General features: G+C 41.5%; 2 protein-coding genes across 2 annotated transcripts; one reads left to right on the top strand and one right to left on the bottom strand.

Annotated features, from left to right (window-relative positions):
- The first annotated feature begins 1,777 nt into the window (after positions 1 to 1,777).
- Positions 1,778 to 9,782, top strand: LOC139954341 (uncharacterized). The gene is made up of 6 exons (XM_071954097.1): positions 1,778 to 1,907; positions 3,049 to 3,236; positions 5,492 to 5,630; positions 6,631 to 7,188; positions 7,372 to 7,521; positions 8,590 to 9,782. Exons 2-6 carry the CDS (start codon positions 3,081 to 3,083, stop codon positions 8,835 to 8,837), a joined length of 1,251 nt encoding a protein of 416 aa, XP_071810198.1. The 5' UTR covers positions 1,778 to 1,907; positions 3,049 to 3,080; the 3' UTR covers positions 8,838 to 9,782.
- A 6,403-nt stretch (positions 9,783 to 16,185) lies between these two features.
- LOC139934131 (uncharacterized) lies at positions 16,186 to 17,277 on the bottom strand. The gene has a single exon (XM_071928426.1). The coding sequence runs from the start codon at positions 17,275 to 17,277 to the stop codon at positions 16,186 to 16,188; it is 1,092 nt and encodes a 363-aa protein (XP_071784527.1).
- Between the last annotated feature and the right edge of the window lie 318 nt (positions 17,278 to 17,595).

Here is a 17,595-nt window from a genome sequence, read left to right as displayed (position 1 = left end):
TATCGAATGGTTCGTTAAAGGCAGTGGACACTATTGGTAATTGTCAAAGACCAGTCTTCTCACTTGTTGTATCTCAACATATGCATTAAATAACAAACCTGTGAAAGTTTGAGCTCAATCGGTCATCGAACTTCCGAGATAGGAAGGAAAGAAAAAAAACCCCTTGTCATACGAAGTTGTGTGCGTTTAGATAGTTGATTTCGATACCTCAAGTTCTAAACTTGAGGTCTCGAAATCAAATTCGTGGAAAATTACTTCTCTCTCGAAAACTATGGCACTTCAGAGGGAGCAATTTCTCATCATGTTTTATACCATCAACCTCTCCCCATTACTCGTTAATACCAAGTAAGGTTTTATGCTAATAATTATTTTAAGTGATTACCAATAGTGTCCACTGCCTCTAAAGGAAAATTTGATAATTAATTTTTTACAAAACGGATGATAAAGTGGTGGCAGGTTACGGACACATTTCCGCTTTTATCCCCATGACAAAATACTTGGGTTGGTTTGACAACAATAAAGCAACGTAACAATGACAGAGACTAGATCTGTGAGATGACTGATCAAACAACCTTTGAACCCTGGTCACTTTGTACCTCGTAAAGGGCGCGAGGCGAAAAATGTACGGAATTGACTTTAAAAATAATAAACTACATTTATATAGCGCATAATATGAATAAACATCTCTATGCGCTTTACAAAACAACAAACTACAATAACAACAGAAATTTAAACATAATTAACAGAAAAAATATACATACTTATACAAAATATGGAATTTAATCATTACCCCTATGTAAGGGGGGAAAACAAGACAAAATTAGTTCTTAAATAGTTGGGTTTTTAAAAGTTTCTTGAAAGTGTCCGTGGGTGGATTTCACAAAGGTAGTCCTAGGCAATGCTAAAAGATAGGACCAGGCTTAAGTTAGGATGAGTTACTGGTCCTAACTTAGGACCAGTCCTATATGCTAAGAGATAGGACCAGGCTTAAGTTAGGATGAGTTACTGGTCCTAACTTAGGACCAGTCCTATCTCTTAGCATTGCCTAGGACTAGTCCTAAATTAGGACTACCTTTGTGAAATCCACCCCAGGGTTGGTGCAGCACGGATGTTGGATGGGAGTTGATTCCACGGGGTTGTGCTGAAATACTGAAGGCGCGTTGACCATAGTGTTGTGTGTGTGCTCTTGGGACTTGGAGAAGTTTCTGGGACTAGGATCGTAGGGAGCGGGATGGGGTGTATGGGTGGAGGAGTGCAGAGATATACTGTGGTGCCATGCCGTGGAGTGCTTTGAAAGTTAGGAGTAGTACTTTGAATGGTGTCCGCTTGTTTATGGGAAGCCAGTGTAGACTGGATAATGGATGTGGTGGAGGTCCGGGAAGTAGCTCGTTCAGTTATTCTTGCTGCGATGTTCTGGATGCGTTGCAACTTATTGTTGTCGTTTGCCTGGAGACTTGCAAGAAGGGCGTTGCAGGTGTCAGAAGTGACGGAACGCATGTTTGAGAGTGAGTGTGCATTTTCGGTAAAGGCAGTTCCGGATGTGACCGATTTTTTGTACTAATGGCATGTCAGAGCGACATACATTTGCTATGTGGGATTTCATGCTAGCGTGTTCATCAAAGATTTACCCCAAGGTTTCTGGTTTCGGTCTTGGTAGCGATTACAGACTCACCAACAGTAATGGAGGCACGTGTTGACGGCGTGGTAAGGAATTTGGAAGATGCAGGACTTCAGTTTTGTTCTCATTTATCTTTAGTTTATTCTGAGCAGACCAGGATCCGTTGTCTCTGATGCACGCGTTTACGCTGGTAACTGACGTTCGGATGGTTTGAAAGTGACGTAGACTTGCGTATCGTCGGCGTAGATCATGGATTTCAATTGATGAGCCGCAATGATGTTATGAATAGGTGAGGTATACACTCTAAAAAATAAAGAGTTGAATCCAACACTTGCATGAGTTCGGTGAGTGACTACACTTTGAAAGTGTTGAGTCCAGCATGATATATGTTAAATCCAGCACTTTTAAGTATTCAGTCAACAATTTATGTGCTATTTTAACGTTTCAAAAGCTGATCCAACAATTCCAAGGAATGTTTTTGAGAAATGTTGAAATTACACTTAAATTGTTGAATTGACCCTTTTTGCGTTGAATCAAACATTTAAAATGCTAGATTTAACAAACAAAACACTAGATCCAACACTTTCAAAGTGTATAGTCACTCACAGACCTCATTCAAGTGTTGGATTCAACTCTTACGTGTTAAGAGTGTAATAGTGTAAACAGCAGTGGGCCAATCACGGACCCCATACAACACACGGGACCAGTGGCCTTTCCTCCCATCCGATGAACGAAGCGATGGTGAAGTGTCTTTGCTTATTAGGATACAAGTTTCACGGCTGGGGATTCGAACCCACATTCTGCTTGTCAGAAACACAATAGTTTGAATTCGGTGATCTTTAACCGCTCGGCCACGACACTTCCAATGCAAACCCAGCCGCGGACACAATTTAGGTTTTGCTCATCAAGGCGGTCGCATTTTCTCTTCGAAGAAAACGAGACGGCGTGAACCATGACATGAAGTGTAAAAAATAAAATGGTTAAAGATGCGTCAGATTTTTGGCCCCAAACATAAAAAAGTATATTTTTTTGAGTGAATGGTTTTTCAAAGAGTATCACACCCGCTCTTACAAAAACAAGTTTAACTTGTCCATGACAAAAATTTAAAATGTTTGTTATATAACACATAAGAATGGGTCACGTGATATATTGTCGGGATCCCGACACTGCTACTCATAATTGGCGGGCTTTTTCGAGCAATGGCTCAAATTAAAGCTTGTAACTTTCTCGACCCCCATCAAAATACCTATTGAATTTTAAATAAAAAAATTCGGGTCAAATCGGCCAAAAATCTGACATAGCACCTTTAAAGTAAAACATTGGACCACGGCGCAGGGTGCATCACGCCGCGCAATAACACACGGGGGGGGGGATATAGAAACATAAAAAAAGAAACCTGATGTCATATCAGTATCTCCATTGTTTAAAAGGTCATCTCTGCCAGTGCCAAAACCAGACATTAATGTTCAAACGTGACTGCTTTGGTGTATGGATGGCTATGGAGTACGATCTGTGTATAGTTGGGACTGGACTGTGGGGTTCTGCAGCAGCTAGACATGCTAGCAAATCAACAGGAAGAAAAGTCTGCCTCATTGGACCGAGTGAACCAACGCAACAAGTAAGTGTTTTGTCTGAAAGCCAGGGAGACTGACGGGGAGTGACGTGTATCTGTGCGGATCACTGTAAATAAATCTGTTAAGAGATGTTAAATTTGCATCGGGGATAAAGAATAAATATATATTTTTTTACCCATACACCGATGTGTGTTAGCACTGTATACTCAGTACTTTCCCGAGTCATGTGAACAAAATATCACCGGGTATGTTACTCGGGTGGGCTTCGAACCCACGACCCTTGCAATTCTTGAGCTCTGACCATTGAGGCAGACGATGTAGACGCTTTTGTAAATTTGTCGGTCAATTTGACACCTGCTAAAATGATTTGTAGCATGCAAACACGCTTAAGGTTATACATGTGAAAAAAGTGGGTACAAAACTGATGCTTATGAACGTATTTTAAACACTGTATTTAGAGTGTGTAGTTCTTTTACCGATAAAATAAATGGTGTATGCATATTTTTGTCAATGTGAACATGGGTAAAGAGTGGGTAATCAAATAAACCCTTCCACGCCACCGGTCATCGGGTTCGAGTCCCGGTCATGAACCTTGTGGTCCCAGAGCTGGATGTTTTACCACAATTCCATTGTCATTTGAATATGGAACATATTAAAGCTGTAAGTCAAGTGTTTATAAAAGAACCCAGAACACTATCGTTCCTGATATATAAAGCAAGCACCCAATTATTGTTTATGCATGCTTCCTCAGGCCTGCGAGCTACGGTGAATCAACATCACTTATGAGACACCCTTGGTTTCCTTAAAGACACTGGACACTATTAGTAATTAGTAATGCTGTATCTCAACATATGCATACAATAACAAACCTGTGAAAATTTGAGCTCAATCGATCCTCGAAGTTGCGAGATAATAATGAAAGAAAAAACACTCTTGTCTCACGGAGTTGTTTGCTTTCAGCTGCCTGATTTCGAGACCTAAAAATTAGGTCTTGAAATCAAATTCGCGGAAATTACTGCTTCCTCGAAAACTTTCTCTATTTCAGAGGGAGCCGTTTCTCACAATGTTTTATACTACCAACCTCTCCCCATTACTCGTTACCAAGTAAGGTTTTATGCTAATAATTATTTTGAGTAGTTACCAATAGTGTCCTCTGCATTTAACAGAAACACATTAAACAATGATTTTCCTCGGATACGCGACAGTCATGTGATACGAATGCCAACACCCCCCCCGGGATCTGCCATTATAATATGATATTACATATAATATTATTTGTTATGAGAACATGGTGAACCCTTTTGTTCTCCTGTTATTTTGTTACTACCGGGTACCAATTTTATTTTGAACAAAACATTTCCTGACTTTTGTTTAAGGATTTCCTTTTTTGTTTTTTATTTCCCATTAACAACCAATACGACAGTGGCAATTTTGATGTTCAGAAGGAAACAATTTAATAATATAAAATAATAGTGAACTCTTATAAACAGCGCACGTATCTACCAAACAAAGTGCTCGAGGCGCTGAGTGTATACAAACTTTCAGAAAGATAGGTTATTGCGGGCACTGATGAATTCTGAGACCAAATTATATAGCACAATTTGAAGGGTTTATAAGGTGCATGCTACGGCGCATTTAGCAACCACATCCAGGAACACCGGGGCGAACCCCTTCTCTTTTCGATAAGTGCACTGGGCTCTTTTACATACGTTACACAACACATGGGACCAACGGCTTTACGTCCCATCCGAACGACGAAGCAAGTGTCTTGCTTGGGATTCGAATCGACTCTCTGCAGATCAGAAACACCAGAGTTTGAATTCGGTGCTCTTAACCGCTAGGCCAAGACATTTCCGAGCGTCGGGTATCGTGGCCGAGTGGATAAGAGCACCGAACTCAAGCTCTGATGCTTCTGTTCAGCAGAGTGTGGGTTCAAATCCCGGTCGTGACACTTGTGTCCCTGAGCAAGACACTTAACTATAATTGCTTCTCTCCACCCAGGGGTAAATGGGTACCTGTGAGGGCAGAGGTGGTTCTTGTGGTTGGTTTAGCCGAGTAGCGCATGTATTTGTCGCACAGGCTGTATATTCCCCAGGGAGCTGAGATGGTTTAAAGAATGATTTAAGGCCCGGTGACCAGGGGTAATATTGTCGGAAGCGCTTTGAGACGCCCTCCGGCGTGAAAAGCGCTATATAAAAACGGTCTATTATTATTATTATTATTATTATTTGTTAATTCGTGAATGTGTTAAATTGTATGAGGTAATGTTCATCTTTTAAATTCATGTTGACCCAATCAGGAACGCCCTGAACGTGAGATTTTCAGTTCTCACTATGACGCAGGACGAAACGTACGCAAATATCAAGGAACAAATCACTACCGATGCTTGCTCTCAATGAGAACCCTGGCGAACCTGAGGGAACTAGAAAAGATTTCAGGTAGGTCTTATTGTCCGTGATCGGTAGGGTGATGTCTGGTGGTAATGTGTTCCAGTCTTTAAAGGTACTGGACACCTTTGGTGTTGTCAAGGACCATTATCCCCACTTAGTGCATCTCAACACATGCATAAAACAACAAACCTTTGAAAACTTGGACTCAAATAAATGGTCGTCGACGTTGCGAGAGAGTGATGAACGAAAAAACACCCTTGTCGCGCAAGTTGTGTGAATTCAGATGCCTTGAATTCGAGACCTCAGCTGAGGTGTCTGATTAAATTCAAACATGTCACTACTTCAGAGAGGTTTTTCACAATGTCTATACTATCATGTTCTCCACGGCTCGTTTCCAAGTAAGTTTTTATATCTTCATTTGTTTTGAGTAGTTACCAATAGTGTCCGGTGCCTTTAACGGTGTGGTTTTTATTGAAAAGGTGGGTTGAAACGGCTGTATAGAGGCAAAACTAAAGACGGACAACAAGTTTCGGTAACCCGAGGAATTACACCGTAATACGGGAAGGTTCAGCAATTACTGCCTTGAATAATGTCACAGTTCGAGGCTCGCGAATTACGCCAGACAAGAGTCTGCATTGAGCATGGACGTCAATCCCCGTCCATAATCACCTTTGACCTCGCTTTTATTTCACATGGAGATTCGCAGTCAAATCATACTTACATGTATATAAACGTATCAAACATGCCACGGCAGCAGACGACTGGAAGTGCAGCTTAGGTTATGGAAAGCTTACGTCACTGCATGTGTTTTCAATGAAATCATTGTATCCAATGAAATCCCTTGTTCGGTACAATGCAGTCTTACTAGTATACTGGCTTCTAAGCCATCGATTTTGATTGGTCGGGATGAAGGGGTGATGGAAACCCCATACCCTACAGCACTTGCTGCAGGCAAGACATCTGGAAGCCTACTTATTATAAAAAGTACACATAGGTCTAAATTTAAAATAAAATGAACAATAAAATACGCAGATTTTTTCTCGTTCAGGTACCAAACTTTTCAACGAGGTTGGACACCTCATGTACGGCGAAAAGCTCCATGAACAGTTATCACCGATTGCTCAGGAGGCAGGGATATTCCTATCGGCTTCCCAACTCAGAGACCGCTATCCCTTCCTAGACATTAGCCAATATAGCGACACCTCTTTTCTCTTTCCGCACGATGCCGGCTACGTCAATCCACGCCTTCTTGTTGGTACCCAGCAGAGGGTTGCTAAGCAACAAGGATGTGACATCATCGACGACGTAGTAGAATCTGTGACGGAGACCAAGACAGACGACGGGGAGCCAGTGATGAGGGTGACGACCACGAGAGGGCGTACTCTCTCAGCCAAGAAGGTGCTACTTTGTACTGGAGTCTTCACAAACTTCAAGAAGCTTCTTCCTCTTCATCTGAAGCTTGACTTTAAGATCAATGGGACTTTCTTGGTGAAGCTGGAGGTTGCCAGGTCAGACCTGGAGAGGTTCGGCACAATGCCATGTACCTCATCGTACACCAATACATCTGTAGACTCATATTCACTGCCTCCAATACAATACCCCGATGGTAAGAGGAATAACATACAACTTATACAAAAAGGTTATGACTTTAAAGGAACATTCCACAACTGGTTTTTACTAAAACAAAACATGTTTTTTCACAAATTCTGTAATGTTCCTTTAAGTAAATAATGCATTCTAACCAAAGATGGTGCAATAGGTTTGGCTTCAATTTGTGTCTTCCACTCAGGTAATTACTACATGAAGATTGGCCAACTCGGTAACGACGGTCATGTACCACTTACCACCCTGCAAGAAGTGAAAGAATTTTACGTTTCAACCAAGACTGACGACGCTTCGGTAAACGTCTTCAAGAACATTATGGTTGATATTGTGAAAGGTAAGCCAATATGAGACTTTGAAACACTACCAGGCAGCTAGACTTGTGGACAAGTCGGTTGGTCTGCCGCGGTGAGACAGTCGAGTTGTGGCGGTGCTCTCGCGCAAACTGGTTGCCGACTTCTAGCAGTAGTCTCGCGGGGCCAGCAGTCTCGCGAGAATACCGCGGGAGTCGCAGGGAGATTCGGAACGCTACAGACACCGCGACAGACATTACCGAGAACAATAGTTTCACCTTGTTAGTGGGTCTGTTGCCACCGGCCTAGCATTCCAAAAGTCCCCCATTGCAGTGATGTTTGAGCTTGCCTGAACATCTGACGTCACACTTCCAGGCTCACGAATAGCGCCAGAGAGTGACCTCTAGCGGAGGTCAATCCTCGTCCATCTTCACCTTTCACCTACATTCATTTTGCAGACGACGGCAAGTGCAGCTGCTGAACGTCACTTCGGACCAATCAAACACAGATACAGAATACTTTACTTCACTGCACGTTCATCCAATGAAATGAATGCATCAAAAGAAATAGCTGGTTCTGATAAGCAAGTTACTGGACTGCGTTTTATAATTATATGCAGCAGACGACGGCAAGTGCAGCTGCCAAAGCTTACGTCACTGCACGTTTATGAAATGAAATCGCTGGTTCTGAACAGCACGTACCTGTCTTTATCTTTGCGGATAAAAACAGGGAACCAGTCTAAGTTTGAGGTTGCCAATTCATGGTTATTTTTGATTATTTGAAAAATACGAAGGACACTCCCAGATATATTGCACCACCAAGAGTTTGCATGTGAGAGGTCTTTCGCGAAAAGACGCTCATTGTATACCCTTAACATCAGACAACTTTTGGGGAGGCTGACATTTGAGTTGTGACATTTGTACACGTTGTTACGGTTATGGCACTGCATTAAACCGAGATCCTGTGGTCCGTGTCACCGTTAGACTTGGTCCAAGTCCCGATGTTAAACTCTGCATTTGAACGAGAAACATGTCCTTCCGGGGTAATTTAAAAACAAAACACAAGATATACTGATTCACTGTATTTGTAATGTTATGTTTTTCAACATACAGGTTTCAGCCCTTTATCAGTGCAATCTGAAACGTGTAGTGTATTGGAAACTCCGTCTAAACTCCCCTACTGCGACATGGTCTCGCCCAGACTGGGCATCGCAATTGGTGGAAACGGTTTAGGAGCGATGATGTCTGACGAAATGGGGAGAATGGCAGCTGAGATGATCGGAGCGACAGAGGGATGGAATCTTGATATTCCAAAGGAGCAACTGAGAGCAAGATTCGTTCTACCCAAACCAAATTTGTAAAAAAAAAAAAAAATTATAGCACTATAGCAGATCTTTAATTTTGCCATTTTATGAAGTTATGCATCCGCATCAATGCGATGTGAGGGCATCCCACACCAACTCGAGAAATTGTTGCAGCCCCCACTTTGCCCTTATGTCACTGAATCCGATAACAACAACGAATCAAAGAGTTACAGTTCAATAATAATTATTATTATTGTATTATTCTTCTCCGGATCGGAATATACCGAGGGAGCCACAAAATCGACTGTGGCTGCAAACCGTTGGACTAAAAATACCTGTACACAGCTGTGCTGAAAAAAGAATACGAATAATGTAAATTTTGGATGTGGGAGGCAGTGCTGCTTATCATTGCATCAATTTGTTATCACTTAGATGTAATTGTACAAAACAAAATCATATTGTATTTCGTTTTGATGCCTTTTTGGTTGTATTTCTCTGAATGTATTGAAGTTTTAAGTCAGCGCTTTATGACGTCTGTATGACATGGAACATATTTTTTTTCACCCTAACAGAAGATGGTAATTAATGAAGTTGTTCCCCAGAGAAATCTCACAATTCTTTTCTAGCAGGAACAACACCGGAACGTAAAGTGTGCTTGACTGCTTTCAAACATTAATATTGTCACTCATAATTATGGCATAACGTTATAGAGTTGTCAAGGAGAGTACAGGCAAAATGTTAATGTAATTAAATTTTGATCGGCCGAAAGGTTCTGTCTCTCTGCCGGCCCTTTTGGATGTCAGATTTATGATTGGAGGTTGCACTACTTGACCAACCAGCCCCGTATACCCTTGTGGGAAGTGAGTATCATCAAAGAGTAGTTTGACAGATTAATTTGAATTGAAATTTGTACTAATCTTTTAAAGGAACACGTTGCCTTGGATCGGTCGAGTTGGTATTTGAAAAACGTTTGTAACCGTTTTTTTATAAAATGCACATGGGTAGAAAGATGTTGTAAAAGTAGAATACAATGATCCACACAAACATGCCTCGAAATTGCACGGTTTTCCTTTTAACTCGTCGACTAACACGTCGGCCATTTATGGGAGTCAAAATTTTGACTCCCATAAATGGCCGACCGTGTTAGTTCGCACAGTAAAAGGAAAACCACGCAGTTTCGAGGCAAATTTGTGTGGATCATTGTATTCTACATTTAAAACATCTTTCCAACCATATGCATTTTATTTAAAAAAAGGGTTACTTCCGATCCAAGGCAACGTGTTCCTTTAAGCGATATCATAACAGAAGAATGACGTTAAAGACACTGGACCCCTTGGTAGTTGTCAAAGACAAGTATTCTCACCTGGTATATCTCAACACTATGTATACTTTATAATAGCAATTCTGTGAAAATGTGTACTCCTTGGTCATTGGAGTTGCAAGAAAATAATGACAGAAAAACACCCTTGTTGCTTTATCTTAGAGTCTTTAAATATTTGAGTGAGAGGAAGCCGTTTCTCACAATGTTTTATACTATCAATAGCTCTCCATTGCTCGTTACCCAGTAAGTTGCTATGCTCTAACAAGTAGTTCGAGATGACCAATAATAGTCTCCGTATCAATGACTTTAATAAAGGGAACGTATAGACGATGTGACCTATGTTTACATTCAAACCGCCCTCTGTTGACAAAACGCTATAAATACGTCATGTTTCGCCGGGCACTGAGTTGCGTAGTCATAGTAAGTTTGCGTACACTTTCTAGCTGGCTGCCAAAACACAAAGGTTTTGCCCGGCGGTATGCGCGCGAATCATGTTATGGTTTTCGTGTGACGTCAGAGGTCACATCGTCTATTCATTTGGGAATGACTCGAAAAACTTGTGGCAATTACTTACTCCGAGGCTCCTCACATCATCTGGATGTGCACAGTTTCACTCTAATTAAAATCCCCCTAGAATTGATCCACATCTGGATCTAGCGGGCCTGCAGTCGATTTCACGAAACGCTGGGATTAATCCTATCTCGAGTTAGGATGAGTAACCCGTCCTAACTTAGGATGGGTTCAATGCGTCCTACGTATTTGGATACGGAACTGAACCCGTCTTAAGTCTTAAGATTAATCCTAAGTTAGGAAGAGTTTGGTGAAATCGACGGCTGGCCCTATTCTGTGTCGAGCGGGGCTTGACCCAATTCTGGGTCGTTTTGACCCGGAATCTGTGTTAAAATTACTCCAAAAACAGTTTACGGAAAACAGATTCCCATAGACCTTTTCGCAAATACTGGGGCGCGCACTTAAAAGCATGAAATTAGGTGCATTGTGGTCTCGCTGGTGATCAAACTTGATTCATATCTATCCCACAATGCACCTCACTAAACAGTCTGCGCTTGAGCAATGGTACTTGCGAAAAGGTCTATTATCAGTTCCCGGGTCGACCTGACCCTGAAATAGCTCAAGACCCCTGGGACACGAAATGGTCAATGTTGGACGTGGCGGTTTTTAGAGTCTGCTTATTTTTACCGCGGAATGATGCGCTTATTTATACAGCCCACAAAGTTGCACGCTTGACGGGGCGTGATGGCAAGCAGGGCCATGGAAAGGGCCGTGGTATGTTTGCTTTTCTTTAAATCAAGATAATGAACATAAACTGGTTGATAAGCTGACAACGCTGTCGTAATCGAAAGGGTCGCGTCACACGAGACAATTCAAGCCATTTCCGGGCGGTTTCCATGGAGAAATAAATTATGAGGAAAAAAAACACTTACAGTCCTCGTTGCACCTAATTTTGCGCTACAAAAGTGTGAATTCGCCTTTTTATAACGGAAAGAAGCAAAACACAAACCGACAGACTTACTGTCTGTTTGAATCGTTTTTTAATAAGGTGGGACTAATTTAAAGTGGCGGCCCAGAACTGCCGTCACAGTGACAGCCTAAAAAAAAAAAATATATATATGGGAAGAGGATCACTCTTTCAATATAATCGGTGTCTCTTCAAACAAGGCTCGTTTTTAAAAGCAACTTGACACATCTAATTGAACGGTCAGACACATTATACGAAATTAACGATGGCGAGAACGTGTTAAATATTACTGTGTACTGTAGATCAGTAGTTCTCCGAAAGAGTGTCAATTTGAAATGTGACACACGTTTTCAGCTTAATTTAAACGTTGCACGACGCGGGTCGCGGAAGTTACTTTCGTACCATGCGCGTCGATACCATTTCCATCGTTTTGGGAGTCACAATCGTTCCAGACATGCACTAAGGAATTGGGCATATATTTGTATATATATATATCGGTGCTTGGCTAAGTTTTATAGATCCCGTAAAGTGTCTACTTGTACGCTGTCATAGACACTGCTGCCTGTAAGCAAAGCGTAGCCCGGCCAAAATGCTTGAGCCACCCATTATGCTACTCTCACACTTCGGCGAATATCTTGCAAATACGAATGTTTGAAATTCGCAATGAATTCGCCCCGAAGTTGCGATTTGATAGTGAATATGTTCTCTGTCGTCCTTAAACCTCTCCTTACCAATATCTTACGAATATATTACGAATGCTTACCAACGCTTGCCAATGCCTTTACGAACGTTGCCAACGCTTACGCACGCTTTTACCAACGTTACATGCTTACGAAAATCACGCCGAATGACCGTCTTCGCAACATTCGCTGAAATTAACAAACCGGTTTGTAAATTGAGCGATCTTCGTAAGGAGGTGGGGAATCATTTGTGAACGTTCCGAATTTTCGGCGATATCACAAAAACGCGACTACCTTTTGAAATGAGATTTGAACAGGTTAGGTTTATTGTATGTGTCTATATTTATATGGGACTCAGAACAATCAAACTGTTACAAAAACAATATGTTTAACTTCCCTTGAAGCACAATATTATTTTGTACCTAGACGATAATAATACTTAAAAGGGGGGGGGGGGCGTATACAGATTATGTTTTTAATTTCCTCTCCACTGTTTGATGTTTCTGGTTCCGCCACTGATGGATCCATTATTACCCGAGCATGATGTTTAGTGAGATCAATCAAGTTAGTGCCGTGCCCATGGGAGTCAATCGCAATGTAGAACTCCCATTAAGTTGTCAAACGGAAACCAGGGAAAACAATGGGAAATGGGCCGGTCTAAAGACGTTATGACAACGTCATATTATTATCACTATTCAATCAATCATGTATAAACACGGCAGGTTACTCTGTAAATATTTTAGTCTTAGTAGCGCACCTCACTTGTTGTATCTTAACGAATGCATAAACTTACAAATCTGTGAAAATTTGAACTCAATATTGGTCGTTCGATGTTGCGAGAGAAATGAATGAAAAAAAAAAAAAAAAACCACCCTTGCCGCGCCTCAGCTGAGCTCTCAAACTCAAATCAAACATTTTACTGTGAAATTACGTCTTTCTCAAAAACTACGGTATAACATGTACTTCAGAGGAAGCCGTTTCTTACAATTTGATATGCTATCTACAGCTCTCCATTGCTCGTTACCAAGTAAGTATTATTCTACAAATTATTTTGAGTAATAAAAAAAATAGTGTCCAATGCCTTTAAATATGCATAAAGTCATCATTGATAACATTGATGATAAAAACTGACAAATTGCCCTTTGCGAATGTGTTAATGCTACGCACACAAATCCTAGTGTTTCTACGAAAGTGAATTAACTATATTTACAGAGCTCTTAAAAGGATAAGGTTTTGTACAAGTTACAATTTCATCCCCTCGAAATGTTATTAGGTGGAACAATTTGTTTGCTTCGAGGGAACGAAATTATATTTCGAGGGTGACGAAATATTTTTTTAATATTAAAACTGTGTCCCTTTTTGGGCTCCGTACTTTATCAATTAAGTTTGCGGTGCATCCTCAATTCTTTCCAAGACCTTCAGCGAAAAAAATACTCGAAAACCCCAGTTAAAAATTTAGGCAACGTCTTCGCCTCGCCAAAGAATTTTTTTACATACTATCGAATGACATAACGGCCTATAGAAAACTTTGTCAAGAAAAAAATGTTTTGTTTTTTTAATCTTGAGACCCAAGAAAAAACCTTAGTTCTAATGGTTAAAGGAACACGTTGCTTTGGATCGGACGAGTTGGTCTATAAAAAGAGTTGAAACCGTTTGTTATGAAATACATAATGGTTAGAAGGATGTTTTAAAAGTAGAATATAATGACCCAAACAAGTATCACTCAAAATTGCACGGTTCCTTTTACGTCGCGAACTAACACGGTCGGCCACTTATGGGAGTCAAACAATTGACTCCCATAAATGGCCGACCGTGTTAGTCGACGAGGTAAAAAGAAAACCACGCTATTTCGAGCCATATTTGTGTGGATCATTGTATTATACTTTGACAACATCCTTCTAACTATATGCATTTTAAAACAAACGGTTACAGAACGCTTTTCAAAGACCAACTCGACCGATCCATGGCAACGTGTTTCTTTAATTTGTTGATTGCGGAAGGGGAAGACAGGTCGTGACAATAATGCACACACAAAAATAAGTTTCGAATCAAACTCCTGATTAATAAAGGTCTGTCGAGGTTTTGTCAAATAAAAACTTTTTAAAACATCATTTACATCTTTAAAGGCAGTGGACACTATTAATTGCTCAAAATAATTGTTTTCATAAAATCTTACTTGATTATGAGTAACGGGGAAAGGTTGATCGTATAAAACAATGTGAGAAACGACTCCCTCTGAAGTAATGTAGTTTTCGCGAAAGAAGTAATTTACCACGAATTTGATTTCGAGACCTCAGATTTAGAGTTTGAGGTCTTGAAATCAAGCATCTGAAAGCACACAACTTCGTGTGATAAGGGTATTTTTTCTTTCATTATTGTCTCGCAACTTCGACAACAGATTGAGCTCAAATTTGCACAGGTTTGTTATTTTATGCATATTGTTGAGATACACCAACTGTGAAGACTATTCTTTGACACATACCAATAGTGTCCACTGTCTTTAAAACAAGATATACAAATCAGAATGATCTAGAAATGGCTGTACAGTTTGGTTTTTCTTAAAATATGGACACTTTTGGTAATCGTCGAAGACCAGTAGTTATAGGAAAGGTTTTGCTCAATTGGTCATAAAAATGCAAGAAAACAATGAATGAAAATTCCCCTCTGTTGCACAAATCTATGTTCTTTCAGATGTCTGAAAAAGGCTTCAGGCCTGAAGTCTTTCTCGGATAATTCTTAAAAAAAAAACTAGTTTACTTGAGAGGAAGCCTTTTTCCCGATGGTTTATATTATTAACAGCTCTCCATTGCATGCTCATTACCAAGTAAGTTTTTAGGCAAATGATATTTGGAGTAGTTACCAATAGTGTCCAGTATATTTTGCCCTGTAGGGAGGCACGCGGCTATGTGCTGATCACTGCATGGAGGTTGTGCCTTTGCGGATGTTCTGGATGTCATGTGGAAGATGACAAATGGTGTGATCATAGCGAAGTTCCTTCTTCGATTTGCTCTTCCATTTTGGTATCAGTTATAGTAATATCAAGAGCACATTATTTGGGACGCTTGGTGGCAGCAGACCTACCAGGCAAATTTCATTGTTCCCGGTAATGTGCGCATGCTCAGAAGCTCTGGTGCTTCTGTTCAGCAACGTGTGGGTTCGAATTCCGGTCGTGACACTTGTGAAAGACACTATAATTGCTTCTCTCTACCCAGGGGTCATGGGTATCCTGTATGAGGGCAGAGATGGTTCTTGTGATTGGGTTAGCCGAGTAGCGCATAATATTAATGTTGCACAGGCTGTATACTCCCCAGGGAGCTGATATGGTTTAAGGAATTAGTAAAGGCCCAATGACCAGGGTAAATAATGTTGGAAGCGCTTGGAGAAGCCCTTTGGGTGTGAAAAGCGCTATATAAAAACTTTTTGTTATTATTATTGTTATTCTCATTACGTGAACGATTGAAATTTACCTGCCAGATCAGCTGCCACCTAGCGTTCCAAAGTCTTCCATTGGGGCTAAAGTCAGTTCAGCGGTTGAACATCCAAACACCAAGATATGCTTTGGTGTGTTATTCAAAAACGCTCATGCACCACATGGCTTTAACAGACGCCTTACATTGGCCGCCATCTTTGATATCAAATAACGGAGATGTGCACGCGTATAGTGCACATGACTCTCTCGGTGCACCGGTAGCTCTTCATTTATTACGGTGTGGCCATCTTGAATTCACTCCATTCCAACTCATTGTAACCAAACTGAGGCTGGACGAGATAATAGTCTGGTACCATGCGCAATGAATGTTAGCGTTCATTACTGTTATGGAAACAGGGAACATGACCAAGATGGTGAAAGCATGATAAAGCTCTACTAGGGGGAACCGCTCTGGGCCCGAGACGTCCTATCCAAGGGGTCTTATAATAAAACAAAACTTAGAGACATTTCTTAAGTTCATCTTTGCAATCCTGGCGGAAGCGTTGGTTCGCTAGTCCATAAAGAAACGGGTTTATAGCGCTGTTTATGTACACGACAGTAGAAAAGCTTTTGAAAAATCCGTAAAACCCATCGTTGACAAGTTCTGCATTGAGATAGTGTGCATATCGAAAGGTGACGTAAATCCAGTACGGTAGCCATAGGACCAAGAAGACAACACTGGTCAAGAGAAGCATCCGTGTTGTCTTGCTCTGAACGGCAGCTCCCCACCGACGTGTCGGTGATGGGTTTCGGTTCGACCGCCCCCGCTCGACGTTCCTCCGTGGCTGTGGGTCCCGGCGAGTCACGGTCGTACTGATTGCATCGATCAATTCCCTATCCGCACTTGGCCCTGAGTGTCCCTGTTTCATCAACATTGACCCAGGAATACTCTCTGCTTCTGAACCAGACGGAATCGCGGATGGAGCCACCGGAGCAGTGCCCCTGCCACTAAGCGGTTTTAGCTTGTCTCTAGAATGTGTTCTCCACGTGCCGACCCTAACGTGATTCCGGATGGTCGAGTAGACCTTCAGGTAGCAAATAACTACTATAGTAAGAGCCACGATATAACAAAATATCTGAAAAGCCAAAATAACAATTGTTTCTATTTTGACACCAATCACGTATGTAAGGTGGGGAATGCCTAATATCACACTGTAGACAACCGTGCAGATAAACGCACCCTTGGCGCGCTTTTCATTGAGAAGACGTCTGTTCGGGCGGCACACGCTGTCGTAACGATCAAATGCAATAACAGCAGTGAGAGAGACCGAGGTCGATACTGCGGTCACAAGAAGAAAATCGAAGAGTCTCAAGATATATGGGGTTGTCCCACCTGCCAGAGTTATCGTGAAAACCGCGATTCTGTTGGCCAGCATGAAGCAGCTGGCGAGATCTACCCAGGCAAGACTCAGTATCAGGATGCGGGTGCTGGTCTTGCGTTTCTTCAACCAGAACACCCGTATGATCAAGCAGTTTCCTGGGATTCCAATCAGCATGATGAGGGAGCAGGTTACGAGACTGAAGATGATGCCTGCCGTCCCCTCCTCCATGATCAAACGGTGTATGTCCTTGCCAACTCACTGGCGACTGCGACCAGTAACGTAGGCTACGGTAATATTGCAGTGTAATTGCTCTTATCGCTATTCCTTAAGGCTAGCTCAAAAAGTAGCGGCACAGGAAAGTCACAAAATGTTAGCGACCCATCAATTCAGCGTATCACCGTGTAGTCATAGCCTTGCGAATCATAACCGGGTAATGGTTCAACAATCTACACGAGACGTACTCGCCCCATTCATCATCTAATATGAAATCATGAACTCAAAAACTGCTCTCTAATAACCTGTCAAGAATTTACACATCATCCTCTT

The sequence above is a fragment of the Asterias amurensis genome, chromosome 2, assembly GCF_032118995.1.
Source record: "Asterias amurensis chromosome 2, ASM3211899v1".
Taxonomy (NCBI): domain Eukaryota; kingdom Metazoa; phylum Echinodermata; class Asteroidea; order Forcipulatida; family Asteriidae; genus Asterias; species Asterias amurensis.
This window is presented reverse-complemented; position numbering and strand designations above follow the sequence as displayed.